The following is a 25,636-nucleotide window of genomic DNA, read 5'->3' as shown; positions in this document are numbered from 1 at the left end:
GAGTGAAGGAAAGAAAAGGCTGAGAAATAAATTGGACACATTAATTAGCACCAACCCGGTTTTATCCCTTATTACTACCACTCCTGCGTTACGTGACTGGGGTACGGGGAACCGTTTTGCTAGCGGTGTCAGGTAAAATAATATGTATGTATATATATTTGGTTTGTTGTTATTCTTCACTGTGCTCCTTTTTTTTTTTTTTTGCCTGCGCTTTTCGGGTGGCTGAAGGACGATTCCGTTGGGAGGGAAGGAGAAGGACCAACACAGAGAGAAGAGTAAAAGCCGCGGAGGAGTGACTTTTACTTTTCTTTTTTTTCTTTTTTCTTTTGCGTGTGTGCGCTAGTGGGAGGCGGAGGGAAATAGGAGGGGCAGAGAGCGACCGTAAATGTTACGGGGCCACGTCTTTGTTGCCGCGCCTGATGTGCCGCAGGATGTGCGGTCGCTGGTGGCTGCATGCGGTGGTCGTGTGGTGTCGTCGGTTGAGGCGTCCGTCACCCTCGGCCTCGTAGTGTGTGGGGGAGAGGCGAGACTCGACTGCGCGGCGCAGCTGCGGAGCCTGCGCATCCCGATCCTGCGCTCCAGTTGGGTGCGGGCGAGTGTGGCCGCCGGGCGCATGTTGCCCATGAAGCACCCACACACGGAGTATGACCCGGCGCTCTTTGAATCCCTCCGCTTCACAACGACGATGCTCCCGGTACAACTGAAGAGAAGTTTGGTGGCGGCAATTCAGTTCTTTGGTGGGACGTACTTGCCGGACCTGACCAGCGCGACGGACATCCTCCTCCACGGTGAGGAGGGGCGGATGGCAGGAACCGCGGGGAGTCTGAAGTGGCGGTGTGCGTGGGAGTGGGCGATCCCGTGTGTCCATTTCACGTGGCTGCAGGAATGCATTGCCAGCGGACAACTCGGCGCGTTGCCGCCGCCATCATCCCCGCCGGCAGCAGCAACGACGAGGAATGGGGAGGAAAACGAAAGCAGCTGCAGTTCTTCACATGAAGCCGCCGGTGGAAATTATGCCTCCTGCACTTTGTTTATTGAGCGCCAGAAACGTCCTCGTATCGATGCCATTACTGTTGCTTCTGATGCAGGGAGGAACCAACCGCTTCAGTGGTCTTTATAGGTGAACTGTGCGAAAGTCTCCTGAAGGATTATTAAAAGTGCATCTGTGCGTGCATGAAAAACTACAGACGGTATCATAGATGGAAAGAGTGATGTTATAATATAAATGACAGAGCAATAGATCAATGCATAGATAAAAGTACTATACAGATAGATATATACATATACATATACGTTGGAGGAATGAAGAAAAAAAGTTGAGTGAGAAAAAAAAAAATTTGAAGTGTACAGAATCGGAGTATAACTGTGTACATCGCCTTTTCGAATCGGAGTGTTGCATGTGCATCAATTTATTTACTGATTTATTTCATTCCCTTTTTAGCCTCTTTGCCATTTTTTTTTTTTTTTTTTTTACGTTGTTGTTGTCTGTTCACTCATGTCACGTGCCCTCTTGTTTGCCATTTTTCTGTGGACTGCGGCAAATATTGCGAGACGGGTCTGTTGACTTTGCCCCGTTGGTGCAATAATCATTGACGAGCGAAGGGGAAAAAACAAGCACACAACACAACAGCAAAAGGAAGGGAAGAGCCGCACGGCTGTTGTCAGTGGCGATCTGACTGCAAGTCTTAGGAGAAGGGAGGAGGGAGGGATTTGCGGGGGGGAAGGAATGTCGAATGCCGCCGCTCCTAATTTTTTTACCATCGTCTCGGAGTACGTGGATCACATGCTCCCTGCAGACAACACGATGAAGGTCCTTCTTGTAGACGAGGCCACACTCAACGTCATGTCGATGGCCTGCTCACAGACGCTGCTCCTCAAAAAAGGGGTGTTTCTCGTCAGTCGCGTCGACGAGCACCGTCAGCGGAAGGTGATGAAGGGCATGCGCTGCATTGTTTTTATTCGACCGCAGATGTCAAGTGTGGAGGCTGTCGCTGAAGAACTTCGGGCCGCCAAGTACGAAAGTTACGCCATCCACTTCAGTAACGCGGCCAGTCCGGAGCTGTTGGACTGCCTCGCCCGGGCGGATGTGGACAGTCTGGTGACTCGCGTTAGTGAAGTCTTCTGTGACTTTGAGGCTCACAACGCCGACGCATTTGTTTCTGTAGTTTCACCAAGAGCTTTGCTTCCGGCCTTTCTAAGCGCAGCTGCGGTACAGCGCGTTGCGGAGGGCATTGCTGCAACCTTTTTAGCGTTGCGTCGGCGACCACATGTACGTTTCCATCAGAACAACGCGTTTGCCCGCCGAGTGGCACTAGAGTTGGGGGACATTCTTAGCAAAAATGCGGAGCTGTACAACTACAAAAACAAAGACAGTCTGCTGCTTATTCTCGACCGCAGCAGCGACGTCCTTACACCGCTTCTGACGCCGTGGACGTATCAGGCCATGTTGCATGAATACATTGGCATGCAGCATAATCGTCTTCAGTTTTCGGACGCGACTGTGAACGAGGAATATGTCTTCTCACAGCAGGACGACCCTTTCTTTGCGGCAAACATGTTTGCGAACTGGGGTGTTCTCTGCAACAATGTCAAGACGTATGTGGACAAGTGCAAGGCAACGCTGAATATTGATCGTTCGACGGCGACAATGGATGAGATCAAGGAATTTATGCAGAGACTGCCTCAAACCAAAAGCTTGACAGGCTCGGTAACGAAGCATGCCACGGTGGTGTCGCATCTCTCCTCCATTATCAAACAACGAGGACTACTGGATGTTTCACTTCTAGAGCAGGACATGGTTGCATCTTCCAATGCAAGTGACCACTGGAACCGTCTCCAGTCCTTTGCGGCCAAACGGCATAGTGGCGGTGTGGAGGCCACGGACCTTTTCCGTCTCTGCCTCATCTACCACCTGCGATACGAAAAGCCCGGTCAGAACTCACGGGTATCCACGCTCTTAGAAGAAATCGATCCACAAAAGGCGAGTTGCCTGCGAAAACTCGACCAGTACTCTGGGGAGCGTTCCACAGACGAGTTGTTTGGCGCAACCGGCGTTATGGCGTCTATCGTAAAGACTTTTGTAGATGTGGGGAACATTTATACGCAGCATGAACCCGTGTTGAAGCGAACCCTGTTGCAGCTCTTCAGTGGTCGACTTCCTATTGATCAGTATCCGTACCTTACGCCACCTCCCACGTCCGCTGCGAACAGTTCCCAGACGCAACAGCAGTTCAGCTTCAGACCAAAAGAAGTTGCTGCATTTATATGTGGTGGATTCACTTACGAAGAAGCCGCCTTGGTGAATGCAATCAATGCGGGGACGGCGTTTACCGGCTCCGTTGCCAACAACCTTCACCAAGGGGGAGTGCGTGCCTCCATTGGTGGAACTGCCGTGCTGAACAGTGAGATGTTTCTCAACATGTTATCCACCCACCCATGAGTGGGTGAATGGCTCCAGCCGAGGAAGAACACGGAGGCAAAGCCAAAACGAAAATGCATTTACACGAACTTCCCTTTCTTGTTTCCTTTTTTTTATTCCTCCCCTCCTACAACAAGAAAAACAAAACAAAACTTTTTTTTCGTGAAGGAGGGGGGAGCGCACATGTTGGTTGTTGGAAAGGGAAAAAAGAAGGAAGAGTTTTTATTGCTTTATATATATATATATATAAAGCAGTACATATAAATGCTTACATGTGGGAGTATTTTTATGCCCTCAACGAATTTGTTTTTTATTGGTTTTTATGGGCTTTATTGCTTTAATTTGGCTGTTTTTCTTTTTTGCTTGTTTGTTGTCACTTGTCTCTCTCTTTGTGTGTGTGTGTGTGTGTGTTTACGCGTGGCCACTTAATGACATGCAATGTCATTATTATAACAATGGTGGTAGCGAAAGGATGTTAGCGGTATCGTTTTTGGCTGCCCCCGCAGCCACCTCTGTGAACAGGCCTGCAGTGGAAGACGGGAATGGCGCCTTATCTTTGGTGGAGCTGCTGGTGGAGTTATCGGGTTCCCTGACAAGTGGCAATTTTGGGAAATATCGCCGCGGAGAATACGGAAGGATATCTGCGGAAACAGATGGCATTCTGAGAACTGTCTCTGTCCCGCCCTCCAGAGATCCGACAGTGATACGGAGGAAACGTCGGCGTGACGTCATCAATTCCTTTTTTGATTCCTCCACCGCAAGGACGTCGACGCCAGTGTTTTCCACATCACCCGCGGTATTCCGTAGCCGGATGCGCCAGCTCTTTCAGAACGCCAAGCAGAATATAAGAGAAGTCACAGAAACTCATGCAGCGTTGTTGGAGCTTCTTTGCAGCGCTGTTGCTCCGGATATAGACTTGAAAGAAGCCGCCGAGGGCGCGGCGACTTTGTCAGAAGCGTCAGAAGCCGAGTTGATGTTGTACATCATCCTCCGCACCAGCATAGCCGCGGCGCCAACCTGGCAGAAACCCCCCACTATTCCACGCTGTTGGTTGTCACCTTCCATCACAGAGATGGTGGAGCGGTCTCCGACGCTGCAAAGAACGATGCGGTGGTCATGCGACCCTGATCCCGTGATTGAAGCTGCGCTTGGCGTAGATCATACCAGGTACAATCGTTCTGCCTTTGAGCCGTACATGGCATGCCAGTTGCCGGCACTTCTGACCTATCATACAGACTACGCTGGAGTTGCTACTACTGCTGGTGGTGGTGTGGAGAGGAAGCCATATCTCAATGAATCTTTAAAAATGGATGCGGCGCATGGTGTTTTTTCTTATTGGTGCGCAGGAGAGAAGGAGGAGGTGCGATGTCTTTTCAGTAGAAAGCGTCCAATTAATGTCGACACAGAAGGAGAGTTGGATTCACCGCCCCACATGACTCACCACGATTCCTCCGTTGTGCATGCGCCATCTTCGCCGGGAGCCACAGTCAAGAAGTTGTTTTTTTCCATCTTCAAAGAGGAATATCCAACGGACTCTCGTTTTTGTTCCCTTCTTTTTGTTGCCCTGCACCGTGGTATTATTGGGCAACAGGACCCGTACCTCCTACTGCGGCTGGAGGGTGGTGGGATGGGGTGCCCACCACAACAAAGCCTCATGATAACCCCCAGCAAGCTTTCTTTTTCACAGTTCAGTGAAACGGTTGAAAATTCCTCATTCACATGCCCTGTAAGCATTGGCGTCAGTCCGGAGTTTCTTGTTGCGGCGACAGGAAACCACGGTGATGAAGAGATGCGGAGGAGGAGCGGAAATCAAACAGCCCTCAATGAGGGGGGAGAATTAGAGGCGAAAGACACGCTGTGTGCGAGGGGAGTCGTCGCTATGCTGCAGTGGAGTTGTCAGAGTGGAACTCTTTTTTTGCGACTGCATCAGCTGTGTGACGTGTCTGAACGACCCGAGTGGCGGGCGGCTCTTGGACAGTACGGAAAAAGCGCCATTGAGGCTTTGCGTTGGCTTCTGCTGTCGCTACAACGCCTCGTAGCGGATATGAGCGATCGTGCCGGGGGTCCGCACGGGGTGTCGTTCAGGGAACTTCTTGTAGCGCAGCAGAGACTCCGGCACGTTGCGGAAGATATCGCAGTGCTGAGTGATGTTTTTCTTGTGCATGCGGGAGCAAACTGGGAAGCCTCTCTTGTGCTGGGACAAATTTCCTCTGCTACGCTTCTAACTTCACTCTACAGACATTATGCAAAGAGAACTGCCAACAACCAATGGCGTGGTCAGCACCCGATGGTTGCCGGTGCGTCTGACGGAAAAGTCGGAAGACCAGATGTTATCGTTGAGTTGTTTCTTGCCGTGTTGGACCCGCTGCAGTGCATGTTGGGGGCGTGGCTCCGTGCGGGGGAACTAAAAGATCCCTACGATGAGTTTTTTATTTTGCCCTCACACGGCACCACTGCGTGTGGTTTTCTTGTGGATACATCCGCGCAGCGTCTGCCTGAATTCATATCGCCGGAAACAGCGGAGAAGATTCTTCATGCTGGGGTAAGCCTCCGTGTTCTCCGCGCCGCGGCGCGTCACGTGACACTCTGTTCCACAAAAGAAAAAAGGCGGTTGAGGTTCCAAGCCGAAGATATTGATGCTGCCGGGCTTTACCAAGAGCAGGTGGAAGACGCCGAGGACATTAACTTGCTATTACGTGAATTCATGGAGTCGCTGCTGGGTTACCGTTCGTCTTCAACTTTCTTGGAGATGCCTGAAGTGAGTGTTCTGACGCGGAATGGCTCGCTCGCGTACTGGCGGGCTTTCTACGCCGCGTGCAATGATGTGCTGCTCTCTGTGGGAGACGAGATGGAAGGTGGGCAGAACAACGTCACTTTCGGATCCATCCAGCTCGCCCGTGTTGTGCCAGTAAACCTTTTTGATGGGGATGATACGACGAGGAGCATCTGCACCGAAGAACGGGGCGGAGTTGGTGGTGGTAGGAAAGCAAAATCTCTTGTGACAAGCTTGTCGCGCCTCTCCAGGACCACAACTGCGTGGCACGAGGCAGTCTCGGAGGAATTGGCCCAAGTTGCCCATTCCACAAGTAAAGAAGAGGCGGCGGGCAAGACGAAGGAGCGCGCGGCGCTTTGCTCAGAGTACGAGAGGAGAGTAGTGCGCCGCAGAGCCCAGCTGCAGTTGCAGCAATGGAAGGCAGTGCGTCTTTCGTTGAACATGGAGAGAGCAGCCGCGTTGTCAGGGTGCGTTGACAGCCTATTAGAGTTGTACGCCCGCATGCTGAGCCAAACTCCCGCTGAAGAAGGGGAAGAGAAGGAAGACAAAATGGAGGATGGTCGGCGAACGCCCATAGGGAAATTTGTCAAACCCCTTGCCCAAATACCGCCCTCAGCCCAGGCCGCTGAAAAAAGCAATGCCACCAGCGAGGGGAAGGCCACCCTACAACTGGATGGTCAGTTGCTTCTTGGCAACGAAGAGGCGCCCTTTGAGACATCGATTGTTTCCGTGTTTCGAGTTACCCCTCCACCTTTACGTCGCGGAAGTGGCTCTGTGTGGATGGGTAACATGTCGCTATCGCTGCAATCTGAACAAAAAAGTTTTACCCGCTCTGAAAGAGAGCCACAGGAGAGTGCGCACGCGCCGGAAATGTATGTTGTGGCCGACATTAACGACGAGGAATACCTGATGGAAAGAGCTGGGCCTAGTCTGAGTCAAGCGAGCGCGAGGGAATTCATGGTTGCTCAATACGATGCAGCTGAATCAATTGTGAGAAACTGTTTTATATTGAGCGAGGCGTACCAACAGGCATGCAAGGAGGCGGCTATTAAATTGCTTCAAGTTGAGGGCGATCGTAGTTGCAGAGCCGATGGGGATGATGCATGCATGAGTGATTACTGGTGGACAAATCCGACTGCCGACGAGGGAACTCGTTTTGCTCATAAGGGCATCTTTTCTGCGTTAACGAAGACTTCTCATGCATTACACAAGCTGACAGAAGAGCAGGCAAAGAGTCTTCTGCATTGCTCGTCTTACTACCTCACACTGAGCAGCTACACCGCAAGTTATTTGACACATAAAGCACTTCAGGTCATGCTTTTGGGCCCGTACGGCACACTTTATCGGCTGACGCAGCAGTTCCTAGATGTGTGCCTCATGCAGAGTGGCCGTGTGGCGGATCGCATGACAGGAATTTGGCAACGCCTCACGAAGACAGCAATTGAGGAAAGCAAATTTGTTTTCTCGAATTTTATGGCTGCGCTGAATGGGGCATTTGTGGAAGAATGGGAATCATGTGTGCTGCATGGGCGTGACACACTGCAGGTGCAACTTGCTCTCATGGTCCCGGATGACACCAGCGCGGGGACTGACGTCTTTCCAGCAGAGAATGAAGAGGAGGATGGCAATGGGGCCGGTGGAAGCATGTTGTTCCAAGACACGGCGTTTCGAAAGCGCACGCTTTATTCCGCGTCCGAACAAGTGGCGGAAGAAGAGACGCAGCGGGAACATGACGGTGACGGAGCAAAGGGCAGAACAGGAGATGATGCGATTCCGCTTCCAGAGAATCCATTCGATTTTATCTCTCGATTGATCATTGTCTACAGCACGCCATGTGAGGGTTTTTGGCTCCTACCAAAGAATGCAGTTGCCATCTATGGCGATCTCTTCGCCACTCTGCTCTTCTGGAGCTCTGTGACACAGCTCGTGACACGTGTGTGGCAAGTTGGGATTAAGTCAGACGTGGCAGAGGCGTTTTTCTTTTGCAACTTCTCTCGTGCTGTGCTGAGTGCCGTGGCACAACACATGTGGTTCCTCATTGCCAGTTTTGCGCGTGAGTATCGTCACACACTGCGCTTTGAATCGGGCGTTCTTTACTCTTATCGCCAGCTGGAGAGCTTCACGACGGATCATGCTGCATTTCTCGAACGGTGTCGCTTTGCCGCAATGTTGACTCCCGCCTTTGCTCGTGCACGGCGTCAGGTATACGGGATGGTGCGGCAGCTGGAGGAGGTGGAGCAGTGCCTTTTGTGCGCCGCCAGGGAAAATGCGGCGGATACATCCGTCTCTCGATCCGTTTCTCCCGGCGGCAACGAAAAAAAATCAGGAGCGGCAGCAGCCCACATTGCAAGTGGCGCCAAGGGACGGAATGGCAAGAAGAAGACGAGGGCGTCTGAAGGAGGAAACGAACGGGATGGTGGCGGCGAACTTCACGGTTCTAATCGCCGAAAAGAGTTTTCGCCCTCAAAGACATCCAAGTCGTCGCCCTCTGACGTGTCGCCCAAAGTCAAGCAGAAACCCGGCAGAAACTCGGGGGCCCGGCAGCTGCCGCCGACAGAGGAGGCGCGACGGCGTTCTGTGCGGAACAACGTGAGCCGTCGTATACGTTCCTTTGCGGGGCTAACGGAGATTTTTGTGGAGCATCTCACCGCTGTGCGGGATAACCTTGCGGAGGATGCGGAGTCATCGGTTGTTCCGCAGGACAACGAACCTGAGAAGCACAATTCAGCACGAGACACGTGCCGCACCAATACGTGCGCCGCCGCTTTGTCTTCGCTCATTCGCACCCTGGAAATGACGCAGGCTGCCGCTCATGACAAATTCTGAGTCTCTTTCTATCGACCGGCAGGGTGTGGGCTCATTTCGGTCATGAGGTAGAAGAGGAGCGAGAAAGCGAATGGGGTTTGGAAGGTCCTGCCAAGCATATTTTTCTCTGACTGAGCAGGGATGTCCGTCCTTCAACAACTTTTGAGTTGCATGCGTCTTCATTTTATTTTTATCCTGCTTTGTTCTGTTGGCATGCGTGTGAGTTGAGCTTTTTTGTTGTTGTTGTTGTTGTTTTGTGCATGCCACCGTTGGCTCTCTCAGACCTCTGCCCCGTCCATTTGGTGCCGGCCATGGCCGCGGCTGGTAGAGAACAAAAACTGCCATCCTCTCAACCCTCTCTTTTGTTGTTGTTGTTTTTTTTCTCTCTCTGTTTGGGTTCGTGTGTTTACTTGTTTGGTGCACATTACATTTACGAGAAGGTACGCCTCTGTTGCGCTGGAGTAGAGGTCACCTGCGCTCGCGTGTCGATTAACATTTTGCACACACGCACGCACGTCATGTCTAACCTGCAGAAGATTAACGATATCGAGGCGGAGATCGCCCGCACGCAAAAGAACAAGGCGACGATGGCGCACTTGTGTCAACTTAAGGCTCGTCTGGCGCAGCTGAAGCGGGATCTCATTGCCTCGGAGTCTAAGAAGAGCGGTGGCAAAGGTGAGGGGTTTGATGTGCAGAGAACAGGTGATGCTCGGATTGGCTTCATTGGCTTTCCATCGGTGGGGAAGTCCACTCTTTTGACGAAACTCACGTCGACTCACTCTGAAGTGGCGGCGTACGAGTTTACAACACTCACATGTGTACCAGGAGTTGTGAATTACCGTGGGGCGAAGTTGCAGATGCTCGACCTGCCTGGTATCATTGAGGGTGCAAAGGATGGAAAGGGCAGGGGTCGGCAGGTTATCGCCGTGGCACGCACCTGCTCTCTCATTCTGATTGTACTTGACATTGCCAAACCACTACAACACAAACTTATTATTGAACGGGAGTTGGATGGATTTGGTATTCGATTGAATAAACAACCGCCTAATATTGATATTCGCAAGAAGGATCGGGGTGGAATTAGCATCTCGTCCACATGCCCCTTGACGCAATTGGACAATGAAACAATTAAGGCCATTTTGACGGAGTATCGCATGAGCAACGCGGATGTGATGTTTCGCGGAGATTACGCCGCGGATGATTTGATTGATGTCATTGAGGGCAATCGCATCTACATCCCCTGCTTGTACGTGCTGAATAAGATTGATCAGATCAGCATAGAGGAACTGGAGATTGTCGCTCGGATCCCACACAACTGCCCCATCAGCGCGCATCACGGGTGGAACCTTGACGGCTTACTAGAGTGTGTCTGGGACCACCTCAATTTTATCCGCCTGTACACAAAACCAAAGGGTCAGATGCCCGATTATGACGAGCCGGTTATTTTGAAAAGGACGCCGCAGCCGACAGTAGAGCGGTTCTGTCTGCGTTTGCATCGGCAAATGATGAAGAGCTTTAAGCACGCGTGGGTGTGGGGATCGAGCGTGAAGCATCAGCCGCAGCGTGTTGGAAAGGACCACCTGCTGGAGGACGAGGACGTGGTGCAGGTTGTAAAGAAAGTTTGAGCGCCGAGGAGACAAAAACAATGAGAGAAACGAGGAATGTGAGGGTGAGATGTTAAGAACCAACTAAGGAGACAACGCAGAGGCGTGTGTGAAACCGAAGGAACGAAAAAAAAAAAAAAAAAGGAGGGATAAGAAAAAAAAAAAAAAAAAAAGCGACGGTGCCGGCAGCACGGCATTCCACAGACATCAAGTCAGTTCTCTTGTGAATTGCAATGGCACTGCATGTCCCTTCCTCCGTAAAACGCTAATGTGCATGCATGTTATTTTCTTTTTCCTAATTACTCTTGTTTTTGAAGGTTTAAGGCATTAATTAAAATAATAATAATAATAATAATAATAATAATAATAATAATAATAATAATAATAAGGAAGAAGAAGGAATACCTATATAGGGCCGGCTATTAGTTTCCGAATCTCTCTCTCTTTCTCCATCTTCTTCTCATCTCCTTTCTCCCGTTGTAAGATCCGCATTAGCCTTTGTATTTGTGGCTTTTCTCTCACCCTTCTGTCTTTTTTTTTTTTTTGTCTTTTTGGACCTTTTATTATTATTATTATTATTGACACTTCCCCTCTCTGGATTTTATGTTTTGTCAGCCAAATGCAACATCAGACGGATATTCTAATCTTTATTGGCCCGAGTGGGGGCGGCAAGTCGACGCTGATTGCGTATTTGATGCGGACATGGCCACAACAATTTAGCTTTTGTACAAGTCACACGACACGCAAGCCGCGGTGGGGCGAGGTGGAGGGAAAAGACTACCACTTCGTATCGAGGAATGAATTTAGACATATGATTCACGGCGACATGTTTGTCGAGTACAACAGGGTGTTTAGTTCTTCCAGGCAAGAGGACAGTGCGAGCTCTTGCGCTGGCGGCAGTGGCGGAAGCAGCCCCATCGAATCCGCCGAGGATGACGGGGATTATTATGGCACCTCAAAAGAAGAGCTCCACCGCATTCTGTCCGAGAAGAAAGTTGTGGTTTTGGACACCGACATCACGGGGGCCATTAATGTGAAGAAGTACTGTTCCCGGCTGATCACCAGCGGCAATGGTGCGCAGGCGGCGCCACTGCGGGTTAAGGTTATATTAGTGAAGATACCCAGTCTGGATGTACTCAAGCATCGTCTGCGTCTGCGTGGATCGGAGTCCGATGCGTCGCTGCAGAAGCGCCTTCATGCGGGCCAGAGGTGTCTTGAGTGGTGCGCGGCGCATCCGGAATTTTTTCAGTGTGTTCTTGTGAACAATTCCTTGGACGCCTGCCAGAAGGAGCTGCGTTCGTTTGTGATGAGAAACGTGCTGAAAGTTGACAGCATGCTGTGAAAAGAGGAGGGGCTGGGAAGTGGGATGTTTTGTTTGAGGCGGTGAATGGACATTGGCGCGAGTAAAATAATTCACACAGCACGACAACGTTAAAATAAAACGGAAAATTAAGCGGTTAAAAAACACTTTTAAATGTAAACCAACACGATGGATGAGGAAGAGGAGGGTTTGAGCAAAAGTTTGCTCTTTGCTTATTTAGTGAGTTTACTGTGCTTGCATGCAACATCGGTGTCTCACCATCGAATAGGGGAGAAAAAAAAAAAAAAAACGACTGGAGCTTTGGGATTAACATGCCGTCTGCCGTGGGGGGGGGGGGGGGGGGGATTTTGAGCATAATTAAAGTAGCATGAGGCTGCTCCTTATCTCTTTCTCTCTCTCTCTCTCTCTGTGTGTGTGTGTGTTCTTTTTCTTTTTTTTTTTCTTTTCTTTGTATTCGGGGAGAGGTGGTTTTTTTGTTGTTGTTTTACTTTTTCTGTCCAAAGCTGCAAGAGATTCCGTTTTTTATCCAGGCAGCATAACTCCCGCGCATGTCAGTGCACACACACAAAAGAAATAAGAAATAAAAGAAAATAATTCTTTTTTTTTTTTCTTTTTGAAGTAATTTCTTAAAATTCCTCCAAACTTCTGCCCTCCATTGCGTGGATGTGCTTTTCTGTCTTTGTGCCTCCCCTTGGTTGATGTGTTCTTCAAGAATTGGGATAATTAGGTGGCAGTCGTTTCTTGTTCATGCTTTTCTCTTTCCCCCCGACGCACACAAGAATAATTAGACGGACCCATTAGAAGCCCAACACCCTTTGCGCGCTCGGAAGAGCCTTTTTTTGTTTTTTTTTTTCTCTCATGTCTTCCCAGTCGATGGCTGTTGACGTCCTGGTCAAGGCCTGCCAGGATGGCGACGCGTACAGTGGTCTCCAGACTTTTAAAGCGGCGCTGCAACGCAAAGTTAGACTTCGCGATGAGGCGGCGGCACACGCCATGTTGCTCGAGGCTTTTCAGCAGGCAGCTGTTCCATTCCGCTCCGCGGAGACGGCATCGGAGCTGGTCTCCAAGCTGTTCCCAATATTGAAGGATTTTGGACACAACGGCGACCTTTGGGGCATAGAGAAAGTGCGTGCCATTATCAGTTGCTTTATGAATGTGCCGGAGGGAGAGGTCTCCGTAGCCTGGTGCCAATCCCATGTGCAGTTTGTTGTAAGTGCGCTGGGCTGGTGGCGAGCTGGCAAAAATCCTCAGGATTGCGTGGATGGAGAGACTTCGATTAACTTTTCCGTGTTTTTGAATGAAGCTCTCTGTCACGCCAACATGCGTCTTGCCCATTGCACGGAGGACGACGAGGAGGCCTCGTGTGAGGCGCTTGCAAACGCGTACAAGGCAAGTCTCTGCTGCGCCCTGAACATGGAGCTCATCCTGTCGGTGGTGATGGAGCTCCGCTGCAGGCTCACGGAGACGGAGAGGGTATTCTTAGTTGCACGCACCATACACGGCCTCTTGTCGGCCACGGGTGAAGATATGGGCGTCTCACCGCGCAGGGCACTCGACACCGCGAGGTCAATGCTCTCTCACGAGGCGGTGCCGGCTGAACACGCCGCGCTTGGGAGTTTTCTTCATGACGTGTTATTCATATTTGACTCTGTGCTAAAGACACCAACCCGTCCGTCAGTGGAGCAGCTTGGAGGGAGGGTGATTGAGGCGCTATGCAGAGCGTACGCCACGGCCCTGGAGCCTGTTGCGGACTTGGATTGGGTGGCGCTCTTGCACGCCCTTTGCACGGAGAGTGAATGAATTGTTTCACGCAAGTAGAGTCAAAAAAAAAAAAAAAAGAGAAAAAAGAGAGAGAAAGAGGAAAGGAGAGATACGAGCAGGAAAAAAAAAAAAAAAAAAATTTTTTTTTTTGTGTGTGGAGGTCACGTGCGTCTGTTGAAAAGAGAAACTCAAATAAAGTTGAGAGGTAAAAAAGAATTTAAAAAGGCAAATTCATGAGGGGTCAAACAACACTAAGAAAAATAACAGAATGAAATGTTTGCTTCGGGTTTTAAAAATGATGATTCATTGCCATTAATCCCTTTTTGGTATTTCTCTTTTTGCTTGTTTGTTTGTGTGTGTATGCGGGTTGGAAGGTTTTCCTCCGCGGCGGGGCTTGAATACATACACAGATAGACAGATATCGTCTGCACGGCTAGTGTGGGGAGAGTAATAGTGGTAGGTGGAGGACGGGAGGGAAAATCGTCTCATACGCACACGCGGCCTGATTGTGCTGTGAGGCGTATGGAGGGAGGAGTGACGAGCAGCGCATCCCACGCCCGTGGAGACCTCGTCAGCGGCGATGATGACGCGGGAAGTCAAGTGCAGAACGCTGAAGCGTTGAATCATGACGTCACGCGTAAGGCGTCGTCCTCACCCGCCCCCACCAATAGTACCACCACCGCTGCTGCTGCTGCAGGGACATTGTCAGCGGCGAAGTCCCTCCTTGACATTCGTGAGCGTCGGAATTGGTTAATTCATCAATTCTACGTTCGCCAGGAATATGCGGATTGCCTCAATGTTATTGAGACCCAGCTGCAGGAGAGCGGAGGGGGTTGCGAGTACGCCCTTTACGTCAAGGGACTTCTCAAGAGACGCACTGGGGAACTGACGGAATCCTTCAATCTCTTCCAGGCGGCCATGCTGATCAACCCGCAGAATCCAGCGAATCGGAGGCAAGTCGCTCAAGCCCTTTTTTTTCTTGGAAGACACCGTGCAGCAATTGACATGTTCCACGATGTGGAGCGTTTATGCGAGGCCAACGGCATGGGCAACGACTGGGTCATTCAGTATAGTATTGGTATTTGCTACATGTACCTCAAAGACTACCAGAAGGCGGAGGCGGCATTTGTAAACTCCATCACTATCCAGAATCACGACTGTACTGTGATGCAGTTGGGCAAAGTGCTGGTGCTGCAGCAGGATTATACCAGAGCCATTAGCCTCTACGAGAAATACTTGCTAAAATTCCCCGACAATGCGGATCTTCTGACAGCGTTGGGGCTGTTGTGCCTGAAGGTGGAAAATCCTCCCCAGGCCTTCCACTACTTTGGTAAGTGCCTCACCCTAAACTCATCGAATCCCACGGCGATTATGGCCGCTGCAAGCATCATGCAAGATAACGGGGACTTCAGTGTGGCGCTGAACAAATACCGCGTTGCCGTTTCTAAGCTGCCACATTCTGCACGTTTGTGGAGCAACATTGGAATGTGTTTTTTTGCCCAGCAAAATATGCACGCCGCTGTTGCTTGTTTACGGAGGGCCGCTGCATTGGGGCCCTTCGAATGGCGAATTGCGTACAACATGGGGCTTGTTTTTCTGCATTTGAAGCAATATGCCTCGGCGTTTCACCATCTTTCCGCTTCAACGTACCTTCATGGGAACTACGCCCCTGCCTTTATGCACCTTGGGGTTTGTCTTGCACTCATGAATGATGTGGATAACGCATGTGCAGCCTACACACGTGCACTCTCCATAGAACCGGACCCACTCATCTTGCTGAATTACTGCATCACGCTGCTAAACTGCGGGCAGGAAGAAAAGGCGCGGGAACAACTTGCCAAATTCATGCAGGTATGGCACGAAAAATCCGAAACGCAGCAGCAGGCCTTTGGACCGACGTTTTTACGGATGGTAAGACTCCTCACGGAGCGACTATGTGGCCGCAGCGAGGACGCAAACAGTTCAAGTAGACTACCAACTGAGTGAACATACAAAGTAAAGAAACGAAAGGTGGGGTGGGGTGGCGAGAAGAAAAAAAAAAAACCCGGGAACAAAGAAGAAAAGACGTGATGAACGGGCAGACGGGGCGAGACATGCGACCGCAATGATACAAGATGCGGGTGAAGCCGCCTTCCCTTGTGGTCTTCTCTTTTGTGTGCAATGTGGCGTCTTGGATTTTTTGCTCGGAGAGTTTTCCATGCGCCGCCAGGTCCCTTTATCTTATCACTTGTTACATTCACAAATGATATCATCTCCCTTTCTTTTGGGGATTACATGTCCGTATGAATCTGCGGTGTTTTTCTGCCTCGGATTTTATTTGCTTTTCTCTTCTCCCACCCTTTTTTTTTTTTTTTTGTATTTGGTAACGGGCTCCAAGCCCAGGAAAGCACGTGATCGCGTTACTGGCATAGCTGCAATTATTATACCCATTTTGGAACATCGAAGGAAAACACGTCCGCAAATTTGGATTAACAAACAACTTTAGTAAATTGAGCGAACAAGAACAGAAAGACCGAAATAGAAGAAGGTGTGAGAAGGGAAAAAAAAAAAAAAAGATTTATTTTGGGCGCAGATAGTGAATTTGGTACAATGCGTGTACATCCTGGCTTGGAAATGGATGCAGTGTCTTTGATCCGCGAGGAAATTGTTCGTCTTCGCGAGGAGACCGAGCGGAGCTCTTGCCTTTCGGATGAAAGTTTGTTTCGTGACGCCCGTTCTTCCCTGCTAGGTCTCCTGAACAAAGAGTACGGCGGGTCCTATTTCAAGTTTGTTGTTGGCTTTATGTTGGTCCCTTTTTTTGTGCTCCTCACTGTCATACTTCTGTACCTCTCCGCAAAGATGCTTACTGAATGGATAGCGCTGAGGCGCATATCAGGGCGGATGAGTTGTCATCCTCTCATTCGAGAGGAAATGCACGCTCGGGAGCTGAGTCAGGCGTCGCGCCGCTCCGCCCGTCGACGCACTGCCTTTGTCGTTACATTAAAGTGCGTGATTGCGTCAGCTGTGTTGTTTCTCTTTGTAGGATCACGTGTCATGATGGAAGTGTTGACGCGGGGGTGGATAAAGGGTCTGTTGGTTCCCCTAAGCACCGATGGTTCTTTTGCTGCCACCGAAGATGACTTTGACCCGTGGCTTGAGCTTTACTCTGGAATTGCGATGCTCCTCAGTGTGGACTGGTTCAGGGATATTCAGGGTCTTCTTATCTTCTCCCTGCTTGGTTCCAGCCTCATGGTGGTCGGCCTGCGGCTGCTACGATCCGCCTCGAAGGATGTTGTGTCAATGCGAACCGACTCCATTTCATCGCTGAGGCTGCTGCAGAAGATTGATGATAGGCAAAGGGAACGAGGACAGGAGATCATGCGGAGGCAAATGGCGAGTCTCATATCCATGTTGGCGGAACAAGCAGCGTCGCGTCCAGAAGTTCCAAGGAATGGCAACGTTGTGCCACCATTGTCGGTGGTGGAGAATGGAGGGAACTCATCGGGGGAAGAAGAGGCAAACGGGACTTCCGCGGAGACTAATAGAGAGGAATGAAACCAATAGAGGAGAACAGCAAGCTGTTATGAAGTAAAAAAAAAAAAAAAAAATTTAATATTTATATCTAAATGTATGAATGTAGATGTTCTGCATCTACGTGTGTATGTTGTTTGGGCATGGACGATCCACATATCTCTTTTTCTGCCTGTGGTTCATTTTATGACGCCGCAATGGACAGAGAAGGGGGAGGTGGTTGATGATCCTTTGCATGTATTTGGAATTATTCTGTTTCCCTGTTCTTTTTACATGTGCATTTGTGGGGTGAAAAATGTAAAAGAGGTGTTGATTGGTGAGGAAATGTGTGCGTAACTCTTTTTATTTGGTTCTCGTATTGAATTATGCCGTTGTCAGTTGTTCGTTTTGGTCTTTTTTTTTTTTTTTTTTTAAGGGGAGGGGAAATGTATTAAATGGACGTTTGTTTTTTCATTTATTATATTATTATTATTCGGACTTCTTGACGATATGCAGACGAATAAATGATTTGTGCATGTTCTCGCACCCGGCCCCTAATGATAGCTCGCTGCTGTTGGGTCAGTTAGAGCGTTTTTCCCTCCATCCATCCTTCACCCCATCCACCCAATCCCCCTCCTTCTTCTGTTTTATTGCGCTTTCTCTCTCCCTCTCTCACTTTCTTTCTTTTTTTCTTTTTTTTCATACATGTGACATAATTGTTCCTATCGATTACTGTCAGGAGGGGTGGTGAAAGGACAGGCCGCTGCTGTTTGTAGTGGCGGTGGTTATAGAAGAAATAGGCATAAAAATAAACAACGTGGGAGCTCTGATTCGATATGAACCGCATGGGTGGGTCGGTGTACGCAAACGCCATGGCGCAGTTTGCGATCTGCCGTCAGCCGTGGAATGAGTACATTAACCTCCTCACCAAGCAGGACTCCACGCCCTACCACGTGGAGCCGCAGGAGAAACCGGCCTACCGAGGTCGTAAGCGTGGACGTGAGGGTTGGCTGTTCGGTCAGCAGGTGCAGCTCCATTACCATCGTTTTCCTGACGAGCAATTACTCACGAACCTCACCCGTTGGCGTACAGGGGAAACAGTAGGCGACATTGCCCTTCAACAGTTTCGAAACGCCCAGCCGTTTGATATTGAGGATAAGGACCCGCAGGGGATGCAACGCCCCTCCCCTGAAGTTTACATGAAACTTAATTACAAGAATCCGGCCACCATTTCTCGCTTCTTAACTCGCACAGGACACATGTATCCTGCGGACATTCTTCCCTTAAACCCGGAGGCCGTCGCAAAGCTTCGTGTGGCAAAGGCGCAGGCCGTAAGAATAGGCCTTTACCCACGTTTTGGAAATCCATTTTGGTTTCGCTCGCAGAAGTTCCGACCAAAGGCGTACCAAGAGAACTACGACCCGACGACGTACTCCACTAAGCACACGATGGAGCACTTTGCCTACAATTGGGTGCAGACCGACCGCATTCGGCGATACTTCAAGGAGTTGGAGGAGCTGCAGAAGAACGCGTCGAATGGTGCTCGCGGTGGAAGTGCCACGACGGCGGAACAGAAGCAACAAAATCAATTTTACGCCCCGGAGAATCAGCCTATCTCTATGCATCGCAACAATATATCGTACATGGCGGAGGTGGAGCGTTCCATGAAGAACCCAACGGTCCCGGGACTCATGTCGACAAAGGGCATGAAAAAGAAGTTTCACAACTTGTACTCCTCCACTTCGACGAAACGCATGGGCTTTTCCAACCCAACGTTAGGAATCAAAAAGGTGTGAGCCTTCTTCACTCTCAGGCGGTATTCGTACTCTTGTCATGGGTCCTGTTGTTGGTATTGCTTTTGTGGCACCTCAATAATGGAAGTGTTGGTCTTTTCTGTAGATGAAGTTGCCTTTGTTTTCTTCTAATGCATGCTTTTTTTTTTTTTTTTTTTTTTTTCTTTTTTTTCAAATACTTTTCTTTGTTGTTTTTCTTGTTGCTCCGAAGCTTATTGCAATCTGAGAAAAAGCAAAGCGAATCCACGCATATATTATTTTTGCATTGCCAGATGAATATCAAGGAACTCAGCCTTCATGAACTGTGCGAGGAGCTCAAGACTCCAGCGTGGAATGTGCCGCTTACCTTCGTTGGTGATGTTGGCGGAACGAGCGCCCGCATGGGTTTTGTGCGTGAAGGAAAGAACGATTCTGTTCATGCTTGCGTCACGCGGTACTCCATGAAGCGCAAGGACATCACAGAGCTTATTGAATTTTTTAATGAGATCATTGAATTGATGCCTGCATCGGTAATAAAACGGGTGAAGGCGGGCGTCATCAATGTACCCGGGCCTGTCACGGGCGGTGCTGTGGGTGGACCGTTCAACAATCTGAAGGGAATTGCGCGTCTTTCAGATTACCCGAAGGCACTTTTCCCGCCGGGCCGCAGTGCCATTCTTAATGACCTTGAAGCAGGGGGCTTTGGTGTGTTGGCCGTCAGTGATGCACATGTTTTTTCGGAGTACTTCGGAGTCATGTGGGAAGGCACACAGTGGCGCACGTGTGAGCAGGAGCCGGCAGGGTCCGTTATTGGCCGTGGTCGCTGCCTCGTCTTGGCTCCTGGTACGGGGCTTGGTTCCTCCCTCATCTACTACAATCCCATGAACCAGCAGCACATCGTCGTTCCACTGGAGCTTGGCTCGCAGACTATCCCGATGCGGAAGGATATTGACTACATCCAGACCCTCCACGCAGAGCTGAAGCTTCTTCCCAACTACGAGAACATGGTAAGTGGGGCAGGGCTGGAGTTCCACTACAGGCAGGTGGTGCGTGGGAGCAGGCCGCCGTGCTCGGCCGGAGAGATTGCGAAGCTCGCAAGTGAGGGCGACGCGAACGCCTGCAAGGCAATGAAGAAGTACCACGAGTACCTCATGCGCGTTGGCAGTGAGGCGAGCATGGCCCTTTTGCCTCTCACTATTGTCCTTGTCGGAGACAACATCGTGAATAACGCGTTCTTCTATAGAAACCCACAGAACTTGAAGGAGATGCATCGCGAAGCACTCAACCATGAGATGGAGCGCTTCGGTTTCCAGAGTCGTGTGACGTACCTGCGGCAGAAGAAGTTACTCAACCTGAACCTGATGGGCTGCTACCGGTGCGGTTTGGACCTCTCCGTGGGGAAAAAGCAGAAGGCGCAACTTTAGTCATGCCGAGAAGAAAATCTCCTGGACGCATTCACGTGTGCGAATGAAGTTACACCTGTTTATTATTATTATTATTATTATTATTTTATGCAAATGGACAAAAGAAAACGAGAAAAAAAAAAACAACTTTTTAATCAAAAGACGAAGAACAACAGGAATATATATATATATATATATATATATATAAAGAGGGAAAATGGACAATGCATCTTTTTTTTTTTCTGCCCACTCATTCACTGTGCTTTTTCCTTTGATTTTGATGCATTTTGTGCGTTCCCCCTGTTTTTATTATCATTATTTCCCCGGTTACTTTTTTTTTTTTTTTACGTGCGTCCATGCGTCTGTGTGTATGCGTGCGTACTTGGGTGGGGTGGTTTTTTTTGTTTGTTTCTTGTTTTACATGTATTATCTTACCAGCAATTGTGGCTACATCGTATGTGGCGTTGGTAGGCGACGATGGAATGTGGGCGGCGTTGATAAGTGGCCCCATATTTTTTCTTTTTTTTTGTCCTTTTGGCCGGATTTCATTTGAACGCCTTCCCTCTCTCTCTCCACACACACACACAAAAAAAAAAAAAAAAAAAACATCTTCCCCACTAGGAAAACGAAGAAGAAGAATAATAAGAAGAATAAAAATATTTTTATTTTGCTTAAAAAAAAAAAAAAAAAAAAGGAACCCTCTTGGGTTTCCCTCTTGTTATTTTGTTTTGCGACTTGTGGGCCGACAGGCAAAAAGAACGGGAGTATGAGCACACACTGGACGGAGACGGTGGAATCGCATTGGGCGGTTTGTTTGTTTTTTGTTTTTTCAATTATTAGCACGACGTGGTGTGCCGCTCAGAAAAAATTGAGGGAGGAAGAGGAAGAGGAAAAGAAAAGAAAAAAAGAAGTAAGAAATGTTAAATGGGAATTATTGCGGGATACCCGCTGGGCCGGTGGGGGATCTTCCTCCTTTTTACGTTACCTTCTCCCTGTGTGTTGGTGCGTAACTCCAACTCGCGTTGCTTTTTAATGAAGCGTTTGAAGAGCCGTTTTTTTTTACTGTTATTTTTTTTTTTTTTTTTTTTGAATGGTGACGTGGGCGCTGCGCACGGCCTGATGGTCAAGAGGGTAGGCAATGGACGAATCAAAACTGGTTCCCGCGGACCTTGCGAGGAAACGGGAGATGTGGGAAGATGTTCAGCGGCAACTGGCGGGTCTTGTTCGCGTGCCACACATTTTGGAGTCGTTGGAGCAGTGCACAGAAGAAGACACGAAAGAAATGATCTTTTTTACTCCCACATTTGCGCTTCCGCAAGGCCTATTGGATGAGTTTTACGCGTCTGCCGTACTTGGCCCACAGTTGCGGCGTGAGGCTGAGAGCAGGAAACTCGCATTGCCTTCATCTCTCTTGCCGCTGCGGCACGTGGGTGGGGTAGACGTTTCTTTTTTAAAAGGGACAAATCTCGCTGTGGCCTGTCTAGTTGTCATGGAGTACCCAAATATGCGGCGGTGTCGCACGGTTTACCATCAGTGCGAGGTAACGGAGCCTTATATACCGGGATTTTTGGCCTTTCGCGAGGTTGTGCCACTCGTCGAGCTGATGAATAAATTTCGAGATGGGAATTGTGCAGAGGATATGTCTGTTTATCCGCAGCTTTTACTTGTGGATGGTTGTGGAGTTCAACACCCGCTTCGCTGTGGACTCGCCAGTCACTTGGGTGTTGTTTTAGACATCCCCACGGTTGGCTGCGCGAAAAACTTTATGGCTGTGGACGGCATGACACGCAAGTCCATGCAGTGTCTTTTTGAGGCCAATGACGAAGATGGCGGTGGCTCTAAAAGAAGGACGATGGCACCGTTCGTGAAGTCAATGATTGGGCAGAGCGGAACGCTGTGGGGCTATGCTGCCACACCAAACGCCGGTGTGAAGAAGCCCATCTTCATCTCCCCTGGTCATCTTGTCGGATACGCTGAAGCAGCCGCGTTGGTGCTTTCCATGTGTAAACACCGCATCCCTGAGCCCATTCGTGCTGCCGACTTTAGTTCCCGCGAGTACATTCGCCGGATGGCTCGGAAGTGAAGTGAAAAACGGAGTTCGCCGGAATGTGGCTGGCTCTGTTGCGTCATTGTGTTGGGTGGCGTATTGCACAATAAGCTTCCGCGAGTGGGTGAGAGGGGGACGAAAAGAAGACGCGGGAGGGAAGCGTTTGTATGATTTTCTCTCTTTTTAGCTTTTTTCTTGCCTTTGATTTTGTTGTTGGGCTTTTTCCTTTTTGAACAATTAAAAGAAAAAAATAAAGAATAAACTGTAGTTTTTTTTTGGGGAGCGGGGGAGAGCGGAATGATTTTTTTTCTCTTCGTGTGCATCACGGGGTGGTTCTTCTGGTCCATTTATGGCTGCTTTGCGTACCGCTGCAGGTCGGTTGCGGGGAAAACGGTTCTGATCGTTGGTGGCGCCTCGCTGGTGGGTGGATGTCTCGTCAGGCGGTTTATGCAGCTCAATGCCAATGTGATTGTGTGGGATAGCCAGAAGAAGAAATTGGATCAGCTTCTGCGGGAGTTCGGTTGCACCAACGAGAAGGAAGAGCAGGCGGAGACGCGGGAATGCTCTCCTAGCGGCGACACACCGAAGAAGTTAAAGGGGGGAGAGATGGGCGCCGGGACGCAGCTCACGGCAAACTTGGTTGATTTGACAAACCGCGTTCAATTGCAACGTGTAGCAAAGCTACTGGGGCCTGTTCACGTTGTTGTGAATGTCGCAGATGCGTGTGTCTCGAGACATTTTTTTGAACGAAACGATGAATCTAGTGAAAGGATCCTGTTGGGCAATGTACTCTGCTCGATTGTTCTTGCTAGGGCATTATTGCCTGGCATGCTGCGGCAGAAGGATGGTCACTTTGTCACCATAACCAATGCAGCAGGGGTGGTGGGAGTCGCAAGGCATCCTGACTATGCCGCCTCGCACTGGGCCTCCGTTGGGGCACACGAAAGTCTACAAATGATGATTAGGGAGATGGGGGGAAGTGGAAAGGTGCGCACAACGCTGTTTTGCCTCTGTAGTGATTTGCGAGTAGCCCCGGCCGCATCGTGCGTGTCAACTAGCGATGACAACAAGGTGGTTGATGATAAAATGGACCCAAAGTCTCCCACAGGAAGTCTACTTGTCGTATCGCCCTTCTGTAAACGCCCTGTCACTCCCGAAGACGTGGCGGAGCGCTGCATTTGGGCCGTACGTCATGGCGTGGAGAGAGTGTACATGCCACGTATTTTTGTCTTATTTCCGCTACTTCGCGTATTGCCTGTGCCGTGGCTTATGTCGATGATTTCTCCGCGTGCGTTGTGGAAGCCTTCACCCAAGAGTTGAGGCCCACATGTCGCCTTCCTGCCACCTTAAAGGACGAAGAAGGTGTAAGAATGTGCCGTTAAGCGATTTCATCTCACCCGCATGTTTTTTGCCTGTTTTATGCGCGGCACCGCATATTTCTTTTTGTTGTTGTTGTTTTCCAACCTTCTTTTCCCCCGATGCTCCTGTTTTTGTTTCCCACCCACCCGCTCCGTCTCTCGCTGTTGGAGGAAGACACGAGAGAACAAGGAAGGACAAAAGAGAGACGGAAATAAAAGAAGTGGCCAAAAAAAGAAAATAATAATAAACAATGGAATCATGGAAGGTGCTGGAACCCTCGACGATGTCGAAGCGGGGTGTGAACACACTGGAGTGCATTACTCTCCGCAAGTCCAAGGCGCCTGCCAACAAGTCTCAACTTAAATTCTCCGTCGGCGATCCCACGCATGACGGCAACCTTGTGGCGCCGCCCTCTGCCGTTGACGCTTTGGTGCGGTGTGTGGAGGGCAACAAGTGCAACGGGTATCCGCAAATGACGGGGCGGCCAGATGCACGCGAGGCGGTGGCGCAATACTGGGGAAAAAACTTTGCGCCTCAACAGTCAGCGCACTGCAAGGGAGAGAATGTTGTGTTTGGATGTGGCGTCTCGGATGTGTTCATCGTTTCTTTGACGTCATTGTGTGACGAGGGAGACAACATCCTCATCCCGAAGCCGTGCTTCTCCTTCTATGATTTCGCGTGTGAACTCTACTCGGTGGAAGCGCGCCACTATCTTTGCAATCATGAGAAGGACTGGGAGATTGACTTTGACCACCTGCGGAGCCTCGTTGACGGCAGGACGAAGGCGATTCTGATGAACAATCCGTCGAACCCATGCGGCAGCAACTTTTCACGACAACACATTGCGGACCTCATTCGTGTTTGCGAGGAACTTCACCTCCCGTTGATCGCGGATGAAATCTATGCGGGCCTGGTGTTTTCAGGCGAGACGTTCACCTCCGTGGCGGACTTTGACACGCCGGTGCCGCGCTTCATTTTGGGAGGTCTTTCAAAAGTTTTTATGGTTCCCGGATGGCGCCTTGGGTGGGCTCTTCTCATGGACACGCACGGCCACGCCGGGGATGTCATGCGTGGGATGCAAAACCTCAGCACCGTGGCGCTGGGCCCATGTGCAGTGTTACAGGGGGCACTGCCGGAGATTTTGTCCCAGACGCCGGAGTCGTACTTTAAAAGGAACGCGGAGGAACTGCGTGAGAACGCCGTTGCGCTTGCAAACGCGATTCAACAATGCCACGGCCTATCGTGTGCGGTACCGCAGGGATCGATGTTCATCATGGTGGGGGTCGACACCAAACTTTTCAAGGACATCACGAATGACACGGAGTTCTACGAGATGCTCGAGGACGAGGAGAATGTGCAGGTTGTCCCTGGCGAGGACCTTCACATGCCGGGTTACTTCCGCATTGTTGTGTCGCGTCCAAAGAAAATTGTGGATGAGGTCGCTGCACGCATTCATGACTTTTGCGAGCGACACAAAAAAGCGGTTTAAAAGGGGAGAAAAAAGAAAAAAATTCGGGGAGGGGTGTGAAGGAAAAGAAGAAGAGAAAAAAAAAAAAAAAGGAAATGTTGTGAACACGCGGTGCGGTTGAGGGAGAAGGAGATGGAAGAGGGGCGGATGTAAAAAGTCCCAGCAAAAGGTCATTCCAATACACATGGATACGAGCATTTATGTACGCATCTTTATAGTCAGTGGATATATGTGTTAAAAGGGGTCCGGGCTTCTGTGTGAAAAGCGGGAATTGGCGCTGCGGAGAAGGAATTCGGTAAACACACTCACATGTTAATTCGTTGGAAGGGAGTTTACTTCTTGTGCAGGCTTGGAACAGTTATTTCATGCCCATGCAATTTTTATCCCCCTAAACCTTTTCACTCCTCCTCTACGAA

At 49.8% G+C, this 25,636-nt stretch overlaps 13 protein-coding genes across 13 annotated transcripts, besides 23 other annotated features; all 13 read left to right on the top strand.

The window, feature by feature from the left end:
• Positions 1 to 17,330: part of a sequence feature (areas merged during assembly that could not be assigned to a particular haplotype. This can correspond to areas where the two haplotypes were merged or to regions with more than two copies in the genome that were merged during assembly.) that runs on past the window's edge.
• On the top strand, positions 386 to 1,120 carry Tc00.1047053510187.199 (hypothetical protein, conserved; the record flags this gene model as incomplete). The annotated part of the gene is made up of 1 exon (XM_816367.1): positions 386 to 1,120. One exon carries the CDS (start codon positions 386 to 388, stop codon positions 1,118 to 1,120), a length of 735 nt encoding a protein of 244 aa, XP_821460.1.
• Positions 1,453 to 1,472: a microsatellite.
• On the top strand, positions 1,727 to 3,439 carry Tc00.1047053510187.190 (vacuolar protein sorting-associated protein, putative; the record flags this gene model as incomplete). Its single annotated transcript, XM_816389.1, has 1 exon — positions 1,727 to 3,439. One exon carries the CDS (start codon positions 1,727 to 1,729, stop codon positions 3,437 to 3,439), a length of 1,713 nt encoding a protein of 570 aa, XP_821482.1.
• Positions 3,648 to 3,669: a sequence feature (AT_rich).
• Positions 3,809 to 3,829: a microsatellite.
• Positions 3,891 to 9,017, top strand: Tc00.1047053510187.180 (hypothetical protein, conserved; the record flags this gene model as incomplete). Its single annotated transcript, XM_816388.1, has 1 exon — positions 3,891 to 9,017. The coding sequence occupies one exon, from the start codon at positions 3,891 to 3,893 to the stop codon at positions 9,015 to 9,017; it is 5,127 nt and encodes a 1,708-aa protein (XP_821481.1).
• Positions 9,231 to 9,250: a microsatellite.
• Positions 9,515 to 10,621, top strand: Tc00.1047053510187.160 (developmentally regulated GTP-binding protein, putative; the record flags this gene model as incomplete). The annotated part of the gene is made up of 1 exon (XM_816387.1): positions 9,515 to 10,621. One exon carries the CDS (start codon positions 9,515 to 9,517, stop codon positions 10,619 to 10,621), a length of 1,107 nt encoding a protein of 368 aa, XP_821480.1.
• Positions 10,727 to 10,773: a microsatellite.
• Positions 10,936 to 10,988: a microsatellite.
• Positions 11,161 to 11,180: a microsatellite.
• Tc00.1047053510187.150 (guanylate kinase, putative) lies at positions 11,220 to 11,942 on the top strand (the record flags this gene model as incomplete). Its single annotated transcript, XM_816386.1, has 1 exon — positions 11,220 to 11,942. One exon carries the CDS (start codon positions 11,220 to 11,222, stop codon positions 11,940 to 11,942), a length of 723 nt encoding a protein of 240 aa, XP_821479.1.
• Positions 12,305 to 12,329: a microsatellite.
• Positions 12,780 to 13,721, top strand: Tc00.1047053510187.140 (hypothetical protein, conserved; the record flags this gene model as incomplete). Its single annotated transcript, XM_816385.1, has 1 exon — positions 12,780 to 13,721. The coding sequence occupies one exon, from the start codon at positions 12,780 to 12,782 to the stop codon at positions 13,719 to 13,721; it is 942 nt and encodes a 313-aa protein (XP_821478.1).
• Positions 13,744 to 13,821: a sequence feature (T-rich).
• On the top strand, positions 14,205 to 15,668 carry Tc00.1047053510187.130 (hypothetical protein, conserved; the record flags this gene model as incomplete). Its single annotated transcript, XM_816384.1, has 1 exon — positions 14,205 to 15,668. One exon carries the CDS (start codon positions 14,205 to 14,207, stop codon positions 15,666 to 15,668), a length of 1,464 nt encoding a protein of 487 aa, XP_821477.1.
• Tc00.1047053510187.120 (hypothetical protein, conserved) lies at positions 16,272 to 17,216 on the top strand (the record flags this gene model as incomplete). The annotated part of the gene is made up of 1 exon (XM_816383.1): positions 16,272 to 17,216. One exon carries the CDS (start codon positions 16,272 to 16,274, stop codon positions 17,214 to 17,216), a length of 945 nt encoding a protein of 314 aa, XP_821476.1.
• Positions 17,251 to 17,283: a sequence feature (AT_rich).
• Positions 17,331 to 17,792: a sequence feature (areas merged during assembly that could not be assigned to a particular haplotype. This can correspond to areas where the two haplotypes were merged or to regions with more than two copies in the genome that were merged during assembly.).
• Positions 17,586 to 17,606: a sequence feature (AT_rich).
• Positions 17,645 to 17,665: a sequence feature (AT_rich).
• Positions 17,793 to 25,636: part of a sequence feature (areas merged during assembly that could not be assigned to a particular haplotype. This can correspond to areas where the two haplotypes were merged or to regions with more than two copies in the genome that were merged during assembly.) that runs on past the window's edge.
• Positions 17,827 to 17,870: a sequence feature (GA-rich).
• On the top strand, positions 18,008 to 18,967 carry Tc00.1047053510187.110 (hypothetical protein, conserved; the record flags this gene model as incomplete). The annotated part of the gene is made up of 1 exon (XM_816382.1): positions 18,008 to 18,967. One exon carries the CDS (start codon positions 18,008 to 18,010, stop codon positions 18,965 to 18,967), a length of 960 nt encoding a protein of 319 aa, XP_821475.1.
• Positions 19,104 to 19,136: a microsatellite.
• Positions 19,237 to 20,367, top strand: Tc00.1047053510187.100 (glucokinase 1, putative; the record flags this gene model as incomplete). Its single annotated transcript, XM_816381.1, has 1 exon — positions 19,237 to 20,367. One exon carries the CDS (start codon positions 19,237 to 19,239, stop codon positions 20,365 to 20,367), a length of 1,131 nt encoding a protein of 376 aa, XP_821474.1.
• Positions 20,427 to 20,452: a microsatellite.
• Positions 20,525 to 20,553: a microsatellite.
• Positions 20,933 to 20,952: a microsatellite.
• Positions 21,020 to 21,039: a microsatellite.
• Positions 21,399 to 21,434: a microsatellite.
• Positions 21,485 to 22,429, top strand: Tc00.1047053510187.80 (endonuclease V, putative; the record flags this gene model as incomplete). Its single annotated transcript, XM_816380.1, has 1 exon — positions 21,485 to 22,429. The coding sequence occupies one exon, from the start codon at positions 21,485 to 21,487 to the stop codon at positions 22,427 to 22,429; it is 945 nt and encodes a 314-aa protein (XP_821473.1).
• Tc00.1047053510187.74 (short-chain dehydrogenase, putative) lies at positions 22,691 to 23,713 on the top strand (the record flags this gene model as incomplete). Its single annotated transcript, XM_816366.1, has 1 exon — positions 22,691 to 23,713. The coding sequence occupies one exon, from the start codon at positions 22,691 to 22,693 to the stop codon at positions 23,711 to 23,713; it is 1,023 nt and encodes a 340-aa protein (XP_821459.1).
• Positions 24,003 to 25,241, top strand: Tc00.1047053510187.70 (tyrosine aminotransferase, putative; the record flags this gene model as incomplete). Its single annotated transcript, XM_816379.1, has 1 exon — positions 24,003 to 25,241. The coding sequence occupies one exon, from the start codon at positions 24,003 to 24,005 to the stop codon at positions 25,239 to 25,241; it is 1,239 nt and encodes a 412-aa protein (XP_821472.1).
• Positions 25,240 to 25,315: a repeat region.

Source organism: Trypanosoma cruzi, genomic scaffold (assembly GCF_000209065.1).
Source record: "Trypanosoma cruzi strain CL Brener 1047053516661 genomic scaffold, whole genome shotgun sequence".
Taxonomy (NCBI): Eukaryota; Euglenozoa; class Kinetoplastea; order Trypanosomatida; family Trypanosomatidae; genus Trypanosoma; species Trypanosoma cruzi.
Note: the sequence above shows the minus strand (reverse complement) of the source record. Positions and strands in the feature narration are given on the sequence as shown.